The 19698-nt window shown below is 40.3% G+C and overlaps 1 protein-coding gene across 10 annotated transcripts in view; it reads right to left on the reverse strand.

Moving 5' to 3' along the window:
- The window catches only part of RMND1 (required for meiotic nuclear division 1 homolog), a 49634-nt gene that overhangs the window by 16527 nt on the left and 13409 nt on the right, over nucleotides 1-19698 (reverse strand). For all 10 annotated transcript variants that reach the window (XM_037894992.2, XM_037894996.2, XM_037894997.2 and 7 more), the window contains 3 exons: nucleotides 10890-10998; nucleotides 5081-5156; nucleotides 3925-3964 (listed from right to left, as the gene is read on the reverse strand). In XM_037894992.2, coding sequence (XP_037750920.1) covers nucleotides 3925-3964; nucleotides 5081-5156; nucleotides 10890-10998 — 225 coding nt within the window. The remainder of the gene's footprint in view (nucleotides 1-3924; nucleotides 3965-5080; nucleotides 5157-10889; nucleotides 10999-19698) is intronic.

Below are 19698 nucleotides of genomic sequence, written 5' to 3' on the forward strand. Positions count from 1 at the left end.
AGTCCTGAGATAGGGATCTCCCAGCTACTTGTAGCCCCTAAGTGAAGCTGCCAGTGTCCCTCGGGAAGGGAAGCAGTGGGGGAAATCTGGCTGGGGAGGAACTAAGACAAAAGAGATGTTCTGCAGGGGCTAGGAGTAGGGACCAAGAAACACAGGACTTCAGTGGAGCCTGAGAGGGGCAGAAGAACTGTGAGTTTGGGTATTTGTTGTGGACTTTCAGTTGGACCCCTTGTTACCTCAGAAGGGGAGTGAACTTCTATAACCTGGCCATCCGGCTAAATCACATAAAAGACCCAGACGGACAAGCCATCAGGAGGAAGTAACCAGAAGAGGGGGTGCCTGAAACTAGGGCCCCAACAACACTGCAAGGACACACAAGGCGGAGCTACTTCAAGGTGAGGACATGCTATAACATCACGTCTCAAGCTGAATGGAAAAAAAAACTACACTTTTCCCCTCGTAAGAATATTTTCCTGTCTCATTTATGTTTTTAACTCAAATGACTGAAAGAGTGAACTTTAAACTTGGCATGATGGAAATCCTTCTTGAGGAAGAACAATCAAACTAAGTTTGGGGGGGATAGGATAACTTTTAAAGTTAAAAGATTTACTCCTAATCTAAGGGTGTGTTTTTGTTGTTGCACAACAAAGATACTGCATGCACTCTGGAACACATCATTGCTAAAGTGCAGTCATTGTTTTGCAATGGCATTTCTGTAAAGTGCAACAGTATGAGTGCTTTAGAGAAACAAAGGGATTTGAATTTGTGGCAGGCAAAGTGATATGAACTGTGTTCTGCACCAAATCAGTTACAGCTCATGCAATCTCCCCAAATCCATAGCTAATGTATATCTATCTTGGGCTCTGGCTACACTAGAGACATTACAGTGGCACAGCTGTACTGATGCAGCTGCGCTGCAGTAAGATTTCTCTTGTAGCCACTGTATGCTGATGGGAGAGACTTCTCCCATCGACATATTTAAACCACCTCCAATGAGTGGTGGTAGCTATGTCAGCGGGAGAAGCTCTCCCATCGACATAGTGATGTGCACACTATCACTTATGCCAGTGAAACTTATGTCACTTGGGATGGGGGAGGTGTTTTTTTTTTTTTTTTCACACCCTGAGTGATATAAGTTTTGCTGATGTAAGTGATAGTGTACACATGGTCTTAGTAATTACTAATTTTATTCTGCTTCACTTGTGCATTTCTTTTGAGCAATGTGTTTTGTCTCCGAGTCATGTGGTGCAGAAATGGGGCAACTATCAGCCATTTTCTTTTTATGATACCCCGGCCATCTACTGCTGCAGTGGACACTAATGTGAAGATCATATTTTTAACCTTTAAAAATGAAGCAGATTCAACCAAAGAATCTTCATTTTGAGTTCTGTCTTTAAGTCTGCAACCTTGATTTAACTATTTTCTTGACTTACAAAAACAAACTGCTATTTTAAGTCTGGCTTCTTCAAAAGCTGATGCTTTTGGGTTAAGTTTATAGACCCCCAACTCAAGGGAAAACTGAGCAACTGTCTGAACCTCTTCCCTCATTTGCCAGCCTAGTAGTTCTACTAGATCAACTAGCAGTTCAAGTTCCAGATAGCATACAGATCATTAGGTATGCTACCAATTTGATACCGTTTGTTGAGAGACTTAGAATAAGAATACTGGAATGTGAAAACAGATTCTTTAATCAGAATGTTTATTACCTACTGAAGCTATATAATTTGATTGTGGAGAGCAGTTTAAATGTTGGCTAATCAGGAAACTAAACCAAAACAAACAAAAACCAAACCACCCAGTCTTTTAGTACGAAGCCGCATCTGGAGTGAAATCTGTAATAGTCTTTTGAAGTCTATATGGTCTTCTATTGCTTTCAGCAGAAGATGTTGCAGTGAACTGAAGAGCAACGATCCTTTTTGTCAGATCTTTGAAAATGTAGTGTGCAATCTGGAATAAGTAGAACTAGAATTGACGGATCACAGACTATGATGTTCAGTACCCAGTACCTCGATTGCAGCTAAAGTAAATAATCCATACCATTATCCTCACTCTTTGCCATGAAAGCTTGTCTGTTTATAGTTAAGAATTTTAAGGACATGGACCTTATTTACAATGGCCTTAAAATTGAGGATTTTTTAAAAACAAAAATCTTCAAACATGCTTTTAATTTGACTGTGGCCAAATGGGAATCTAAACACTGTTTGGGTGGATGCTATAGTTGAGCCAAATCATCTTAAAGTAGTTCTAAAAGTGTTTAACTTATGTCTTTACCTTTATTAGAACATCATGGTTTTAACCCTGTTTGGCCCTATCAGTACTGGCCAGTCAAAGTGTGTTAGAATTCTGTTTGGCAAGAGTTTAAATCTATGCCTATCCCAAGTTGTGAATTGTGGGTAGCTGGAGCCCAAAAAGTCTAAAAACATTGATTCACTCAAAGAAGAACATTGATTTTAGTTTTAAGCTTGTGCAATGACTTGTACACCAAAACAAGTTTCTCTCCCCCTTCTACTGGCAGCCCTATTAAAAACACAAATAACACACAGAAATTTAGCAACAGACAGCTTATATATTCGCATCTGAGCAAAGGTTTACAGCAATACCATGCTAGATGCAGTGCTTCTACTTTCTTCAAGGTTTTCTCAGATTTGAAACAACTACAATATTCTCTGATTTGGCTAAATATGGCAGTCAGCACATTATAAAAAAGTGAAATGTCTTCTATTTTATTCAAGTGTATCCACCACTAGTGAAGCAAGTGTTAAGCAGATGGAACTGTTCAAAGCCTCACTTGAATGTAACAGCCTAGATGTAAAATCTTCCTTGTAGACTTCTCAAGAGAAATCAAGAGGCAGGTGCTAAATCAGTCATGGGAAATTAAAGACAATACAAGGGACTAAGCAAAACTTCCAACAACTTCCAAGGACCATGTGTAATATTGAAGGTGCCCTTCAGTTATACTGGCATAAAGGCACTTATACTGGTGTAGAATATTCCAGTAGAATAAGGGAAATAAACTACACGAGTAGGTGGCACCGTTATACCAGTGTAACTGCATTTCATACTAGGGGTTGTGCAAGTATAACTATTTTGGTTTAAAAAACAAAACAAAAAACCCCAAACCCCTAACCGAGTTACACCAATACAAAAAGTGTGTGCAGACCAGACGTTATATCTGCTTCTCTGTTATCCTGACCCTTGTGTAGTTTAAAAAAAAAAAAAAACACTAGTGAAAAGTGAATTAGAAGTAGGTATAAAATGCTCCCATTCTGCTCTGTTGATATTTTACATCTACTTTGTACTGGTGTAAATAACTACAAGGTGCACAGCAACAAAGAATCCGTTCCACTGTACCCAATTCTGGCTACAGGGGAAGCTTCAGTTGGTACATGGCCAGGATATGGGATCTGCAGTGATTGCAAGAGATGAGGGACCTCTGGTCTAAGATGACATATCCAACAGCACAGTGCCCCAAAATATCATCCAGGTGCAGTTCAGTATTGAAAGAGAGGGAAAAGTATCACATACTGAATAATCATCTAGAGGTTCCTTGTTGTTGCACTGCTATACTGACCTGACTTGACTCCAGTTAATTCATGAGACGTGACTGGCTTTCAGCACTAGGTGGCATGGTCTGCAAGGCATCTTAGAGTTTCTACTTCACTATAACTGGGATATTATTTTCTAACAGTAGCACTGTGGAAGACCTGCCCACCTTATGCAAGCAGGCAGGATATGAAGATTACACAAGAGCAATCCACACTTGTCTGATACAGCCCCAAGTGGCTGCCTTCACTGAGGAGAATAATTTAATCCTCCCCTCACCTCCATAGGTCACCTATGCAAAACCCATCTGCTCAGGCTTTGCAGGAATTTCACCTTAATCAGCTTTGATATTTAAATAATACAGCTTCTTTTTCTACTTACAGTTTTCTCTTCCACATTCCAAAACACAACAGACCCTTCCCTGTGTTAACAGAACATAAGGATGCATTAGGCTTGAGGATCAGATTACATTGTTTTGTACTTAAAAGTGCTTTAATGCTACAGTCACATTGTCAGGAATTGCCTCTGCACAAAGTGAATCAAGAACATTTACAATGCTTATTCTTCATATGAACCCCATAAAAATATGCTGTTAATCATGCTTTAATTTTTAATACAAAAAATACCCAAATATAGTTTAAGTCAGAATTATTTAATTATTTAACACGTAAGTGGTTGCATGGTGTTTCCTGAATCTCCAGAAGGAAACACTTGTTTTTGTTTTTTTTAACATAATTAAAATAAAATACATGTGAGATATGGCAATTTCCTGCAATAGCCTGGACTCACTTTAATTCAAAGAAGTTTAACTTATTTAATTAACTTTCAGTATCTTACAAGTTCATTGTATTAAAAATAAAAATGTGTAGCATTATTGGGGGATTGTTTGTAATGTCCTAGGGGGGAGATATGATTGACGCAAACACTTCCCACGGTTTATGTTAAAGGACTATTTGAACCAATGGGCTAGACAAGAATGAATTTTAAAACTGTGGGTTTCCCAGGAAATCTCTAAGGGAAGGTGTATGCAAATGTACCCCTCCAGCTGTGCAACAACTCAGCCTTTTGAAGCTTCACCCTGAGAAGGGGACTTTTGTCTGTTCATTACCTGTTACATGAGGACAAGATCAGAGGCCTAACAATGAGGAACTCAGATTCACGGGGTGCTTGTTCTGCACTAACAGCTGTTATTAACTTGTAACCACAGAAAACCCCTTGGTGGGGATGAGAGGGCTGGTCACCTGCCAGAGCCCCTGTTGGAGTTGGGATGATCTCTGGTAAACTAATTAGCATGTGTACACATTTATAGCCTCTGAGGAGAAGCAAAGCATATCTGCTAAGCCAGTCTGACTTTCACACTGTTGAAAAACGTGGGGCTCTACCCAAGTGAGGTGACTGCTTGAGAAGCCTGAAGCCTAGAAAGGGTACCCTTGCCAGACTACGAGAAGAAAATTCAGGTGCAGTTGCCCTGAACTCTGACAAAGTAGCTTGCTACATCCACATGTATCATATGTGCCAGGCTTGGTTTGCAACTTACCTGAAGAAAAAGATCATACCAAGATCATATTCTTTTGCAGCATTTTCTGTGCCAATCACCAAAACATTTGCTGCATCTAGTTTAAAAATAAGAGGAAGGGAATAACACTTTAGGAGGCACAACAGTTTCTGTATTTTATACCTGTTAAACATTTATAACTAACTCCAGTTTTAACAGTCTTTATCTGGGAACAGTACTTCCAAAATAAAAATACTACTTTTTTTTAAAATAGAAATGCTTTCAAGGAGGGAGTATAGGAAGCAATTACAATATATAGAATTGCATGGGTTCTCAAAAGTGCACATTCATTCCTGATTTTGATTTTTGCATTCCACTAGCCCAGTTCCCTTAAATTTTTAGTGAAATATAGTACTCATGAAGAATATAGGACACAGGATGGAATTGATGGCAGCGGACCACAAATGAAAAATAGGAATGGGAGTGAGGTCATAGGTGTAAACAAGGTAATCGGACTAGGGATATCAAGCAGAGAACCCTGGAAAGTAAACACTGCTCTATGAAGGAGACCCAGGAGTCAGTAGATGCCACCCAGAGGAATTCTGACTGATGTGTGAGGAACAATGGTATGCCCCACAGTTGCAGACAACCTCCCTGTTGAGCTTGCCAGCCCAGAAGACTGAAATCCTCTTTGTCCATACAGCAAGGACAGCAAAATCCAGGTCTACACTAAGTTTTGCCAGCATAGTTATGTTGGTTAGGAGTGTGAAAAATCATACCCCATAACAGACATAGCCATGCTGCCAAAAGCCCTAGTGTTGATGCAGTTTTACCAGCAAAAAGAGTGTTTTTGCTGCTATGGTTTATTTAATTTGGGGAATTGGGATAAGCTGTGAGGGGTTGCTGGTGTAACTATACCGGCAAACCCTTTTTAGTGCAGACAAGGCTTAAGATAGCAGTCAAATGTGCATCAACCCCAGTGTGACCGAATCACTTCTAGGGCTGGGGTGAAGTGTTAAATTCAGGGTCTGTGCCCATTCAGTCCTTTGCCTTATTGCAAACTTACTTGGCAAACAAGTATCTATTAAGGCTACTTGAGGTGGTGACTGTGATGTGGATTCATTTCCAATGGAAACTGAATTGACACCACCAACTGACTTGACACCGGCCACTTAAAAGCCATGACTTTTATCCACTAAGGCAGTACAGAATTGGGAAAGTTGTTGAAGTGATGAAGTGAGCTGTAGCTCACAAAAGCTTATGCTCAAATAAATTGGTTAGTCTCTAAGGTGCCACAAGTACTCCTTTTCTTTTTGTTGTAGTGGTTGATCAAATGCTCAAAATGATCAAAAGTCTCAAATGCTATGCAAAACTATTACAATATCATCAGTGTTCTCTGATGGAAGAGAGCACTTGTCAGCATATCCCTTCATTTTCCCATGTTAAAATATCACAGCCCAGTTATTTCATCTGTATTTGTTATACTTTCCATCATGGTTAAAATACATTGGACATAGGATGAATCTGGCTAACATGTAATATCATGGTATAAAGTGGGCACAAATCCCATTACATTTGTCCACTTATACCATGCCAGAATTGTGTCCACTGTGGTTACCAGAGAACTGCATGAACAGAATGAGAGAGAAAAGATGAAGAATCATTTAGTAATAAATTACTAATTAGGTAGGCATTTCAAAAGTTTATACGTAATTAGGATAAGCCATAACTTCCCATCTCCATATCCCACCAAATACTTCTTTTCCTCATGTCTGTGGCCTTCTAGAAAAATCTGTGGTACTCTGTTACTTACCACCTTAGAAATACTATAGTGACAATCAGCATGGATTTGTCAAGAACAAATCATGTCAAACCAACCTAATAGCTTTCTTTGAAAGGATAACAAGCTTTGTGAATGGGGGGAAACAGTAGGTGTGGTATATCTTGACTTTAGTAAGACTTTTGATATGGTCTTGCATGACCTTCTCATAAACAAACAAAGGAAATACAACCTAGACGAAGCTACTATAAGGTGGGTGCATAACTGGTTGCAAAACTGTTCCCAGAGTAGTTATCAGTGGTACACAGTCAAGCTGGAAGGGCATATTGAGTGGGGTCCCACAGGGATCAGTCCTGGGTCTGGTTCTGTTCCATGTCTTCGTCAACGATTTCAATAACGGCATAGACAGTATACTTATAAAGTTTGCAGACGATACCAAGCTAGGTGGGGTTGTAAGTGCATTGAAGGGCAGGATTAAAATTCAAAATGATTTGGAAAAACTGAATAGTCTGAAGTAAATAGGCTGAAATTTAACAAGAACAAATGCAAAGTACTCCACTTAAGAAGGATCAATCAACTGCACACATACAAAATGGGAAATGACTGCCTTGGAAGGAGTACTGCGGAAAGGGATCTGGAGGTCACAGTGGATCACAAGCTAAATAGGAGTCAACAGTGAAACACTGTTGCAAAACATCATTCTGGGATATATTAGCAGGAGTGTTGTAAGCAAGACACAAGAAGTAATTTTTCCACTCTACTCCAGCTGAGGTCTTATCAGCACAGAGTACTGTGTCCAGTTCTGGGAGTCACATTTCAGGAAAGGTGTGACAAATTGGAGAAAGTCCAGAGGAGAGCAACAAAAATGATTAAAGGTCTCGAAAACATGACCGATGAGGAAAGACTGACAAAACTGGTTTTGTTTGATCTGGAGAAGAGAAGACTGAGGGGAGACACCATAAGTTTTCCAGTACATAAAAGGTTGGTACAAGGAGGAGGGAGAAAATTTTTTCTCCTTAACCTGTGAGGATAGGACAAGAAGCAATATGCTTAAATTGCAGTATGGGAGGTCTAGGTTGGACATTAGGAAAAACTTCCTGTCAGGGTACTTAAGTACTGGAACAAATTGCCGAGGGAGATTGTGGAATCTCCTTAGTCACTGGAGGTTTTTACAAGCAGGTTAGACAAACACTTGTCAGGGATGATCTAGACAATACTTAGTCCTGCCTTGAGTGCAGAGGACTGGATTAGAAGTCCCTTCCAAACCTATGATTCTATAGCTGTCAAATGAAACAACAATGCAACCAGTGCACTTTAGTAGGCAGGGACTAGGGACATAAATCCCAGGTTTGTTACTTGTGCTTATATATGCTCAACATTTTACTCTCCAGTGTACAAGACTGAGCGAGTTGTTATCCAACCATTGCCATGTCAGCATGCCATCTGACACTACATTCAGCATGAGGATATGAGTGCCCACAAAACATCCTAGCTGCTAGCACAATCACATTTTGAAAAAAACAAGTGTTTTAAATCTCCCTCCAACCCAAAAGAAAACTTGCATCTATGAGAGAAGAGAAGTCAGAGCAAGCAGTGAGGAAATAGAGATGGCAGCTACAATTGGGGGGACGGCACCAGCAACAACAACAATAATATTTATCCTATGGTAAAGGCCCCAACTGGGTTAGGACCCCCATTGTACTGTATAAAACAGAAAAGACAAAATTACTGCCTCGAAGTAAAAAGCCAGTACTCATATGGAAGCATTGCCTCCCTTGTTCTAATACACATAGACCTGTTGTACAGTGTTTCATTCTTCCACATTAATCTTTCCAAGCAAAATATGTCCAAAAGTATCTTGTGTTTAAAGCCAAAGGGCTAGATTCTGTTCTCATTTACAGTAGTGTAAGTTGTCTCTGCATCCCCATCTGTAATACGAGTTAATATCACATTCTTTCATTATTGGGGTTTGGCCAGGCTTAATTTATTAACATTTGTGAAACACCCTGATACTATGCTGAGCACTGCTGAAATGCCTATTAACAGTATCTTTCATCCCTCTTACCTACACATACATTGTTAGTTTAATTAATGTACTCTCCACTTCTTCCAAGATAGTAAACTGTTCAAGAGCCAGCATTTGTGGAAGCCCACTTGTGGTCTTCCAGACCAACAACGATTCCAAGAATTATTCTCTGGTTAGTACCCTTCAGCTAATTCAGGATTCATCACACAATATTCATATCCAAGCCACAGCTTCCCAGATTTTCTGAGAAATCTCAGGTTGAATCATTGCCAAATATTTTGTTGAAGGCTTGCCGTAGTGGACTCTTCAACAGTTACACCAGTGATTAAATTTGGCCCACTATATCCACTGTATTTTCTTGATCAGAAAGGTATCCTTTCACTTTGGTGTGTAATTGTTTGTTTTAAAGGGTAAATATTCAGCAAGCTTCTCTCTCCTCCTACTAATGGCCAGCTTGCAGTATTCAGGGGACACATCTTAAATTCATAATACAGATCAGGGCTGGAGAAGTTTATCAGACATGCAAGGGACAATAAAGATCAGGAAAAGAGCATCAATGATTAGGGAAAGTGCCCTGATGAGAAGTCCAGCCAGCTGCAAGGAAAGGGGAGATTGTTGGAATTCTAACCGGGCTGCTCTCCCAGGATCTTGTTCTGGGCTTTTAAGATCACTCTCACACTAGAATGCCCAATAAATATGAAACCTCTAAACTTTCTGGCTGCAGGAAAGAAACCGCATCCCCTCCCTCCCTCCCTCCTTTCCACCCCAAAGACCCCTGCAGTGGGTGGGTGTGTTGAGGATATCACCACTGCTCTACTCAGCTTCCCACAAAAGACATCTTCACTATTCTATTCCCATCCCAAGCTTCCTCCCCAATAAAAAGCAACAATGCCTCTTAGCTTTTCCAAGCAAGAGCAGAGTGAAAGATGTGTTTTTACTTTTATCTGCAGGGCTCTGATTAACAGCTGTGAAACTGCCAAGACTGGTCAGCTTTCATTTTGCTGCAGATTGGTAAAGTTATGAGCAGCCACAGAGGAATTAGAACTGTCTGTAGACTAAAGATGACAATCTGCATGTAAACTACTGCTGTGCTATATTCATAACTATAATATCTAGAAACTTTCAGATGAAAGCTTAATTCTGCCGAATTTGATGGCAAAGGACTACTTACTAGAAAAAGCTTCGTATTTGCCAGTGACAAGTAGGCTGCAGAACAGATGGTATATTACTGCATTCTAGTTTAGACCTTTTGTAGTCAATATATAGGTTACAACTTATTGGTTATGTTATCTTCTTAACAGTTACCAGCTACCTTCTTATATTAGCACTTACTATACGTGACAGCTGGTCAAAAAATGTTCAGACTAAAAAATTTTGTAGTTGGAAAGGAGGGTTTTTGTCAAAAGATTTGAGAAATTTTCATTTGACAATTTATTTTTTTCCGACATTTTTCAAAATGAAGAATTTTGGTTATCAAAAACCCCACCATTTTTTATTTTGTTTAAAAGTTGTGGGACAACAGCTAGAATCTGTTGCGGAGGAAAAGGACGTCTGGTCCTCCCCCTACTCTCCATGCTGCCGCTGCAACCCTCACCAGGAAAAGTGGCATTAAGGAAGAAAAAATATGAAAAACTTCATTTTGTTTTGAAATGTTGATTAGAAACAGAACAACCTTCCATTTGAAACTTCCTGCAAAAATAGAAATTCTTTTATCAAACTTTCAAAATGATTTTTTCGGGGCAATTTATTTTTGGTGGGGAGGAGGGATCCTATTTTCCAACCAGCTCTGTCATTTCTGGAAAATCATAAGTTATTTGCAAGTGCGGAGAATGTTGCTCTGCCAAAGGTTTGTTTTGTCTTCAGTTTTTGTTTTATTAAGAAAATTGTGAGAATTTTTTTCGAAGGTATCAAAATATTTCGATACTATGTCAAAGATAAAGTACATATGAAAGTGTAGAAAATTACTACTACTTTTCTATATAACTCACCCATATTTTGTTCCCAAAATAAGATAAAGCTGCTCAAAATAGGTTTTAAAAATCTACCTCTAGGCAAACTTGTTATTTCAACATATCCATATGAAGTCAGGTCATGACACAGATTACCAAGATGATATTCATCTGCTGTTGCGAAGGCTGTGCACTGCATCAGATCCTGTGCCAAAGGAATACAAGCTTGGGTTAAAAAAATGCTGAAGTGACATGTTTACAGGATATATGTCTGGCTCTGTGGCCAAGTTTGTTATATGATTTGACATTCATTTAATTATTAGTTTCTCTATGGTGCTCATCACCATAATATCAGAGCACCACACAAACACTAATGAATTTATCCTGTCCCTAAGAGATAGTGGAGTATAATTATCCCTATTTTACAGATAGGGACTGGAGCAACAGATAAAGTGATGTGCCTTAAGTCGCCTTATGACAAAGCCAGGAACTGAACTCAGGTCTCCTGAATGCCAGTCCAGTGCCTTAACAGAAAGACCATCCTTCCACTCTTACTGCTACTTAATTTTGTACATGACTTAGGACTTGCTCCCAAGTGAAAACAATGGCAAGGCTCCCATTGAGGATCAGGCCCTTAAGAAACTAAGGTAATAGGGCCAGTTCCCGCCCACCCCATGTCTCCTGAGCAAGGGCTAGTCACAACGGCAGGCCCGGTATTCTTGTGAGTGCAGAGCCTACTCCCCACTTGCAATCCCTGGGATGTAAACTACCTCAAAAAGGGCTGGAGTGCAGAATGGGCCATAGCCCTGCCGTGCTTTGCACCAATCAATAGAAATGGAAAACTGTAGGGGATACATTTCACGCTGCAGAGAGCTAGCACAGTATTCATGAAAGAACAGTGTGCTCTCCACTGCTCCTAATGCAGGACAGCAGACAGCTGCCATAATCTTTCAATATTCAAAGAACATATGTTAAATACCTAAAACACCACACTGAAACAAACTGTAGGCACAATGTAATCGATGAAAAAAGTGTATTGTCACACAGTTGCAAATGAGACACACTGGCAATCTGCAGCTGATTATAATACTACTGGAAAAAGCTTTTTACTTTTGGGGGTGGATTTCATGTTGTATGCGAGAGTCAATCCTGGTACTTATCAAACCCCATGTAACTTGATGAGAACCTACTTTCTCACAGAGATGCCTATACCCAGTTATGTGAATCAGTGCCCATACAGCAAAACTTTGTTTCCCTTTAATGTAAGCCTTTTTCTTATCCCTACCATAATCTTATTATAATCTCATCAATTCAATGATTGTTACAATTCTACGTTTAACACAGCCTAGAAAAATTCTACTTCATCACTCATCTGGGGTAAGGAGCTTAATTTGAGAAGCAAATAAAATATTCATGTTTAAGATCACCCTTATATTAAGAATGAGTGAATGGTTTTGTATCTGGGCTGGTAAATTTTCATGACCATTTTGGAAGGCTAGCTTAACAATGGAATGTATTTGTTGCCAGTTCACTTGCTAGAATTGTTTAAATAAAGTTCTGGTTTTAAGAGTATTTCTTGTACAACTATACACTCTCGCGCTGATAAAATCCATGTCTTTACCATAAGTTTCTAGAAAGCTTAGGTTATTGGAATTGCAAAAATGGTCCGTCATGGTCCCAAACATTTGGGCCCAAGGTTATAGAGAGAGCAGGAGCTCTATCCCTCAGTTCCTTCCAGCTAGCTGTACACAGTCAGAAACCCTCAACCTTCCTCTAGTTCAGGGGTGGGCAAACTTTTTGGCCTGAGGACCACATTGGAATTCTGAAACTGTATGGAGGGCTGGGTAGGGAAGGCTGTGCCTCCCCAAACAGCCTGGCCCCTGCCCCCTATCTGCCCCCTGACTGTCCCCCCGAACCCTTGACCCATCCAATCCCTCCCTGCTCCTTGTCCCCTGACTGCCCCCTCCCAGGACCCTCCACCCCTAACTGCTCCCCTCCCATCCCCAGGACCCCACCACCAATCCACACCCCTGCCCCCTGACAGGCCCCACACCTATCCAACTGTCCCCTGGGACCACCTGCCCCTTACCCAACCGCCCTGCTCCCTACCCCCTTACCATGCCGCTCAGAGCACCAGGACTGGCAGCCACACTGCCCGGCCGGAGCCAGCCACGCTGCCGCGCTGCCCGGCAGGAGCTCGCAGCCCCACCACCCAGAGTGCTGGCGGCACGGTGAGCTGAGGCTGCGGGGAAAGGGGGATAGCCTACCCGGCTGTGAGTTCAAGGGCCGGGCAGGATGGTCCCAAGGGCCGGATGTGACCCATGGGCCGTAGTTTGCCCATCTCTGCTCTAGCTGCTTTCCATCTTACGCAGTTCTTTGTCACTTGTTTTAGACTAGAAGCTCCATAGTATGGTTTCCAGTTTTTCAATTTAAATTTGTTGTTTTACTCTCTTAGTGCTATGGATGCCTCCAGCTGGCACTGAAGGATGGCTGGTAAGGTAACCAGCTTCACATGGGCCCTCTTTGTGTAATGCAGAGAGGTCAATGCATGCACAATGGCTCATCTTCCTCAAAGACTCACTTGCTGGGGACGTGTTCTGCTGTACTATCTTTACCTCGTCCTCCCTGATTGTGCAGGCTCTCTGAGAAGCTCAGACTGAGCACCAGGACCCTCTTCGTTGGCAAAAGCCAAGCAGAGGTGTGGATCCATTAAGACCTTGGACTGAAGGGGAAGAAGGAATCAGTCAGTCTAAAGCACCAGGGTGAATGAACTGCTGTTCATCACATTATCGCTATGGAACTAGCAGAATGGTTTGGACAGCCTTGAATATCAACACCTAGAAAAAGGCCCTGTAACAAAGTTGAGGACTCTGGTTCTTAAATGTAGTTCTCCAGTTTCCATTGAAGACCGCATCCTCTGCCCCACTAGCTGAAGGATTTGAATCTTTAAAACAGGAAAGCTGGAAGAAGAACCTATTCCTTAGCATCCCTATAGGGATTCAGTCTTCATGGGCTCTTAGGAATGTAAGAACCACCTCACCTACTGTGTCTGCACTTAAAATTCAAGTTCTTACTAGCCTGCATAGCTACCACTTTAGACAGCTAAACAGGAGGCTGTTTCATACTTTGTGGCCAAAGCAGCTAGACAGAATAGTGGTACCACTAATCACTGAGGACTTGTTTGGTCAATCCAAGGACTTGCAAGTAACCCATCCACTCATCCTAGTTTCTTCCACAAAAGCTGACAGACTACCACAGACAAATCTGCACTGCCATGGCTGGGATATTTCTACCAGCACCCCGCAGCAAGTATTCAGTAGTCGCTGAAGAAATACTAAAATCCTCTCCTGATGACAGAGTATAAGGAAACTGAATCTCCTTGATAAGAAGCCTTATTCCTCATCTACTCTGTGAATGAGGATAACTAACTGTCTAACTCTTCTGGCCAGACTACTTCCAGATGAGACTACTTCCAAAAGAACAAGCTGAAATCCCTCATGGACCACATGCCAGAAGACCTAAAGAGGGAACCTAAAGCCATCATTCCAAAAGGCAGGATGTAGTCAAACACTCTCTAAAGGCTACTTATGATGATTCAGATACAGCAGCGTGCCCTTTTACAACTGCAGTGATAATCATATAGCCTGCATGTTTGAAGAGTTCTGGGTTTATTCAAGATATGCAAAGGAAGAGTAGACTCTGCTTTTCAAGGACCAGAGGTGGTGATGGTGGGTAGAGAAAAGCATTTTCAAGAGTTTGCAGTCACAGCACAGTCTCCACTGGTGGAAGGTACACATTCAAAATTGGTCAATTTGAAGTTCATAGTTTAGGAGTATTCTTGGATTCCTCATTGATGCTAAACTGTTCCATAGAAGCATTCATGAGTAATGTCTTCTATCACCTCCAGTAGGCTAAGAGATTCTGTCCCACCTTGGCAGATGATGGCCTGACCTCATTTATACAAGCCTTAGTCACGTCTCAGCTGGAGTACAACAATGTAATATACCTGTGCATAAAACCTTCAGCACTCAGGAAACCCCAACTAGTACAGAATGTTACAGTGTCTCTCTTCAGCCACACAGGCTACTGTGAGCACATAAAAACTGTCCCCTGCTCTCTATACTGATTTCCCATAGAACGGAATCATATTCAAGGTGCTCCATGGCGTGGGGCCAGGATATCTAAGACTGCCTAAAGCTCTGGGATGAAGACCATGGTTGACAACCACATTCCTCTGGCACTCTCTACTCTATTGAACTCTCTACAATAAGGGTAAAGCTCATCTGTGCAGGAGACAGAACTTTCTCAGGGGCCAGTCTGAGACCGTGGAATGAACTCCCCCAGGAACGAAGGACCATTACAGACATTACCACCTTCTGTTACAAGTGCAAGGCACGTTTCCTTTGCATTGCCTTCTCTAAGGAATATATAGCAACATGTATATTAATTTCTTTTTAAAACAGTTCTAAAAAAACCCTACACTATATATGCTCCTCCCTCTGGGGAGATTGAGAGAACAAACAACACACGACAGAGGTATAGTCACACTGTTCAATACACTACTGAAAGGCACTCAGATACCACGGGGTAAGGGCCTATGCAGAATAAAAGTTAGCGAGGAAAACAAATGACACCTTGGAAAAATACCTCAAAGATTTTCCATTTCAGGGTGGATAAAAACAGAGTTAAGAACTCCACAAAAAACAGATTTTTTTTTCATTTAAATAGGTTTATATTTAAAAAGAAATGTATGGGAAATTAAATTTGAAATTATGATAACCTATATTAAGGCCTAAACTTACCTTAATTTATTGAAATAATATAAATAAAAATATTCAAGCAGTACACGTTTGCTGCCAAAGTTTTAAAGAAAGTCAACCTACTGGCTAAGCACCTGGAACCAGACTTTGCTGAAGTGCTAAACCAGCTTTTAACAAGAGTAGCCTCTTCTGCAGGTAAAAAGAAAATATTTTCTTCCTTTCAGTTTATTTATCTGGTCAATTCAATGACTAGCTCATTCTAAGTTGAGAAACTCGTTGGGAGTTAAGATCAGTAAAGCTCATTTTCCTCTTCCAAACTATGACGGTGTAAGCATGAGATCTGCTAGTTCTAAAACCTTGCAAGACACGGTGATCAGAAAAGGTTCAATCCCTAACCATGGATACTTTGTTTAATAAATCAGTTTTAAATGCAAAACATCTTTTGATAAATTTTTCTTCTCTGTCCAGCACATTTAAGGTAGCTTTATTTAACTAATGAACAGCAATTTTAAAATGCTGTTGTTGTGTATTTTAATTGATTTCCAGTTTTCAACCAAAGGCAGCTTGACATCAATCACAAGTATATAAAAAAAAAAATCTAGTGAATCAAAAATGATTGACACATTTCTTAACATAATTAAGAATCTGAATAAATGTATGTTAAGCTATGTAACTGCCTAAATGTGTGTAGGTATAGTTTATCTCCATGGTTAGCAAAAAGAAGTACCAAATTTAGTATAAAAAAAACAAAAAAACCCCCACTATATTATGTTGCAAATCAACATGCTTCAATGATTAACTAACCAATGAGAATCAAACTTTTAGAAAAATAACTAAAGAACAGAAACGCAAAACAAGATTAAAATCAATTATTTAAATCAAGGTTTCCTGCTTGCCTATTTAAATCAATTGATTGAGCTGAATCAATTCACTCTGCTCCATTCATTGGGACTACATCAGTCATCTTGCAGAAGTCATAAGAATGGCCATACTGAGTCAGATCAAAGGTCCATCCAGATGAGTATCCTGTCTGCCGACAGTGGCCAATGTCAGGTGCCCCAGAGGGAGTGAACCTAACAGGTAACGATCTAGTGATCTCTCTCCTGCCATCAATCTCCATCAATGAACAGAAGCTAGGGACACCATTCCTTACCCATCCTGGCTAATAGCTATTAATGGACTTAACCTCCATGAATTTATCTAGCTCTCTTTTAAACCCTGTTATAGTCCTAGCCTTCACAACCTCCTCAGGCAAGGAGTTCCACAGGTTGACTGTGTGCTGTGTGAAGAACTTCCTTTTATTTGTTTTAAACCTGCTGCCCATTCATTTCATTTGGTGGCCCCTAGTTCTTATATTATGGGAAAAAGTAAATAACTTTTCCTTATTCACTTTCTCCACCCCACTCATGATTTCATAGACCTCTATCATATCCCCCCTTAGTCTCCTCTTTTCCAAGCTGAAAAGTTCTAGTCTTTTTAATCTCTCCTCAAATGGGACCCATTCCAAACCCTTAATCATTGTAGTTGCCCTTCTCTGAACCTTTTCTAATGCCAGTATATCTTTATTGAGATGAGGGGACCACATCTGTACACAGTATTCAAGATGTGAGCATAGCATGGATTTATATAAGAGCAATAAGATATTCTCCATTTTATTCTCTATCCCTTTTTAAATGATTCCTAACATCCTGTTTGCTTTTTTGCCTGCCACTGCACAACGTGTGGACGTCTTCAGAGAACTATCCACGATGATGCCAATATCTTTCTCCTGATTAGTTGTAGCTAAATTAGCCCCCATCGTATTGTATGTATATCTGGGGTGTGAATTACTTTACATTTATCCACATTAAATTTCATTTGGCATTTTGTTGCCCAATCACTTAGTTTTGTGAGATCTTTTTGAAGTTCTTCACAGTCTGCTTTGGTCTTAACTATCTTGAGCAGTTTAGTATCATCTGCAAACTTTGCCACCTCACTGTTTACCCCTTTCTCCAGATCATTTATGAATAAGTTGAATAGGATTGGTCCTAGGACCAACCCTTGGGGAACACCTCTAGTTACCCCTCTCCATTCTGAAAATTTACCATTTATTCCTACCTTTTGTTCCCTGTCTTTTAATCGGTTCTCAATCTATGATAGGATTTTCCCTCTTATCCCACGACAACTTAATTTATGTAAGAGCCTTTGGTAAGAGACCTTGTCAAAGGCTTTCTGGTAATCTAAGTTCACTATGTCCACTGGATCCCCCTTGTCCACATGTTTGTTGACCCCTTTAAAGAACTCTAATAGATTAGTAAGACATGATTTTCCTTTACAGAAACCATGTTGACTTTTGCACAACAATTTATGTTTTTCTATGGGTCTGACAATTTTATTCTTTACTATTGTTTCAACTAATTTGCCCGGTACTGATGTTAGACTTACCAGTCTGTAATTGCCAGGATCACCTCTAGAGCCCTTTTTAAATATTGGCGTTACATTAGCTATCTTCCAGTCACTGGGTACAGTAGCTAATTTAAAGGGCAGGTTATAAACCATAGTTAATAGTTCCGCAATTTCACATTTGAGTTCTTTCAGAACTCTGTGAATGCCATCTGGTCCCGGTGACTTGTTACTGTTGAGTTTCTCAATTAATTCCAAAACCTCCTCTAATGACACTTCAATCTGTGACAATTCCTCAGATTTGTCACCTACAAAAGACGGCTCAGGTTTGGGAATCTCCCTAACATCCTCAGCCGTGAAGACTGAAGCAAAGAATTAATTTAGTTTCTCCGCAATGACTTTGTCGTCTTTAAGTGCTTCTTTTGTATCTCTATTGTCCAGGGGCCCCACTGGTTGTTTAGCAGGCTTCCTGCTTCTGAAGTACTTAAAAAACATTTTGTTATTACCTTTTGAGTTTTTGGCTAGCTGTTCTTCAAACTCCTTTTTGGCTTTTCTTATTACATTTTTACACTTAATTTGGCAGTGTGTTTGCTCCTTTCTATTTACCCCACTAGGATGTGACTTCCACTTTTTAAAAGATGACTTTTTATCTCTCACTGCTTTCTTTTACATGGTTGTTAAGCCATGGTGGTTCTTTTTTAGTGCTTTTACTGTGGTTTTTTAATTTGGGGTATACATTTAAGTTGGGCCTCTATTATGGTGTCTTTGAAGTGTCCATGCAGCTTGCAGGGATTCTACTCTAGTCACTGTACCTTTTAATTTCTGTTTAACTAACCTCCTCATTTTTGCATAGTTCCCCTTTCTGAAATTAAATGCCACAGTGTTGGGCTGCTGAGGTGTTCTTCCCACCACAGGAATGTTAAATGTTATTATATTTTGGTCACTATTTCCAAGCGGTCCTGTTAGTTACCTCTTGGACCAGATCCTGCACTCCACTCAGGACTAGATCAAGAACTGCCTTTCCCCTTGTGGGTTCCTGTACCAGCTGCTCCAAGAAGCAGTCACTTAAAGTATCGAGAAATTTTGTCTCTGCATTTCGTCCTGAGGTGACATTTACCCAGTCAATATGGGGATAACTGAAATCCCCCACTATTATTGAGTTCTTTATTTTGATAACCTCTCTAATCCCCCTTAGCATTTCATAGTCACTATCACTGTCCTGGTCGGGTGATTGATAATAGATCCCTACTGTTATATTCTTATTAGAGCATGGAATTACTATCCATAGAGACTTAGACACGCCTTTTAGAGACTTTTTGTACAATGTAAGGAAAGTACTTTTTTTTAATGTCAACATATGTTCTTGTTGCAATGTGTTCTGTGTCAGCCTTTCGCTGGGTTACAAAATGTCAGCATTCCAGTAGGTGGAGCTGTACGTTAAGAAAAAGCACAGAAGTCATTTCTGAAATAACAAATGTTTTTATTAGGCCTGAGTTTGTGTGACCTCTGGCATAAAGTTTTGAAATGTGAAAGCTTCCTCTGAAAGAAGTACTATTTCAGTACTTCAGACAGTTTGCTCTGCCTTTTGACAATGGAAAAATCACAGCTGCACCTCATATTTTTACATGCATATTCTGCTTATGGAAGTGTCAAAAAATTAAGCAATTTGTTAGTTTAGTATAGTGCCTTTCACAAGCCTCAAAAGGTATGCCCAGAGTTTGTGGGACTCAAGTCAGCCGAACTGTGTTAGGGAACCCTACGCT

This window comes from Chelonia mydas, chromosome 3 (genome assembly GCF_015237465.2).
Source record: "Chelonia mydas isolate rCheMyd1 chromosome 3, rCheMyd1.pri.v2, whole genome shotgun sequence".
In the NCBI taxonomy this organism is placed as follows: domain Eukaryota; kingdom Metazoa; phylum Chordata; order Testudines; family Cheloniidae; genus Chelonia; species Chelonia mydas.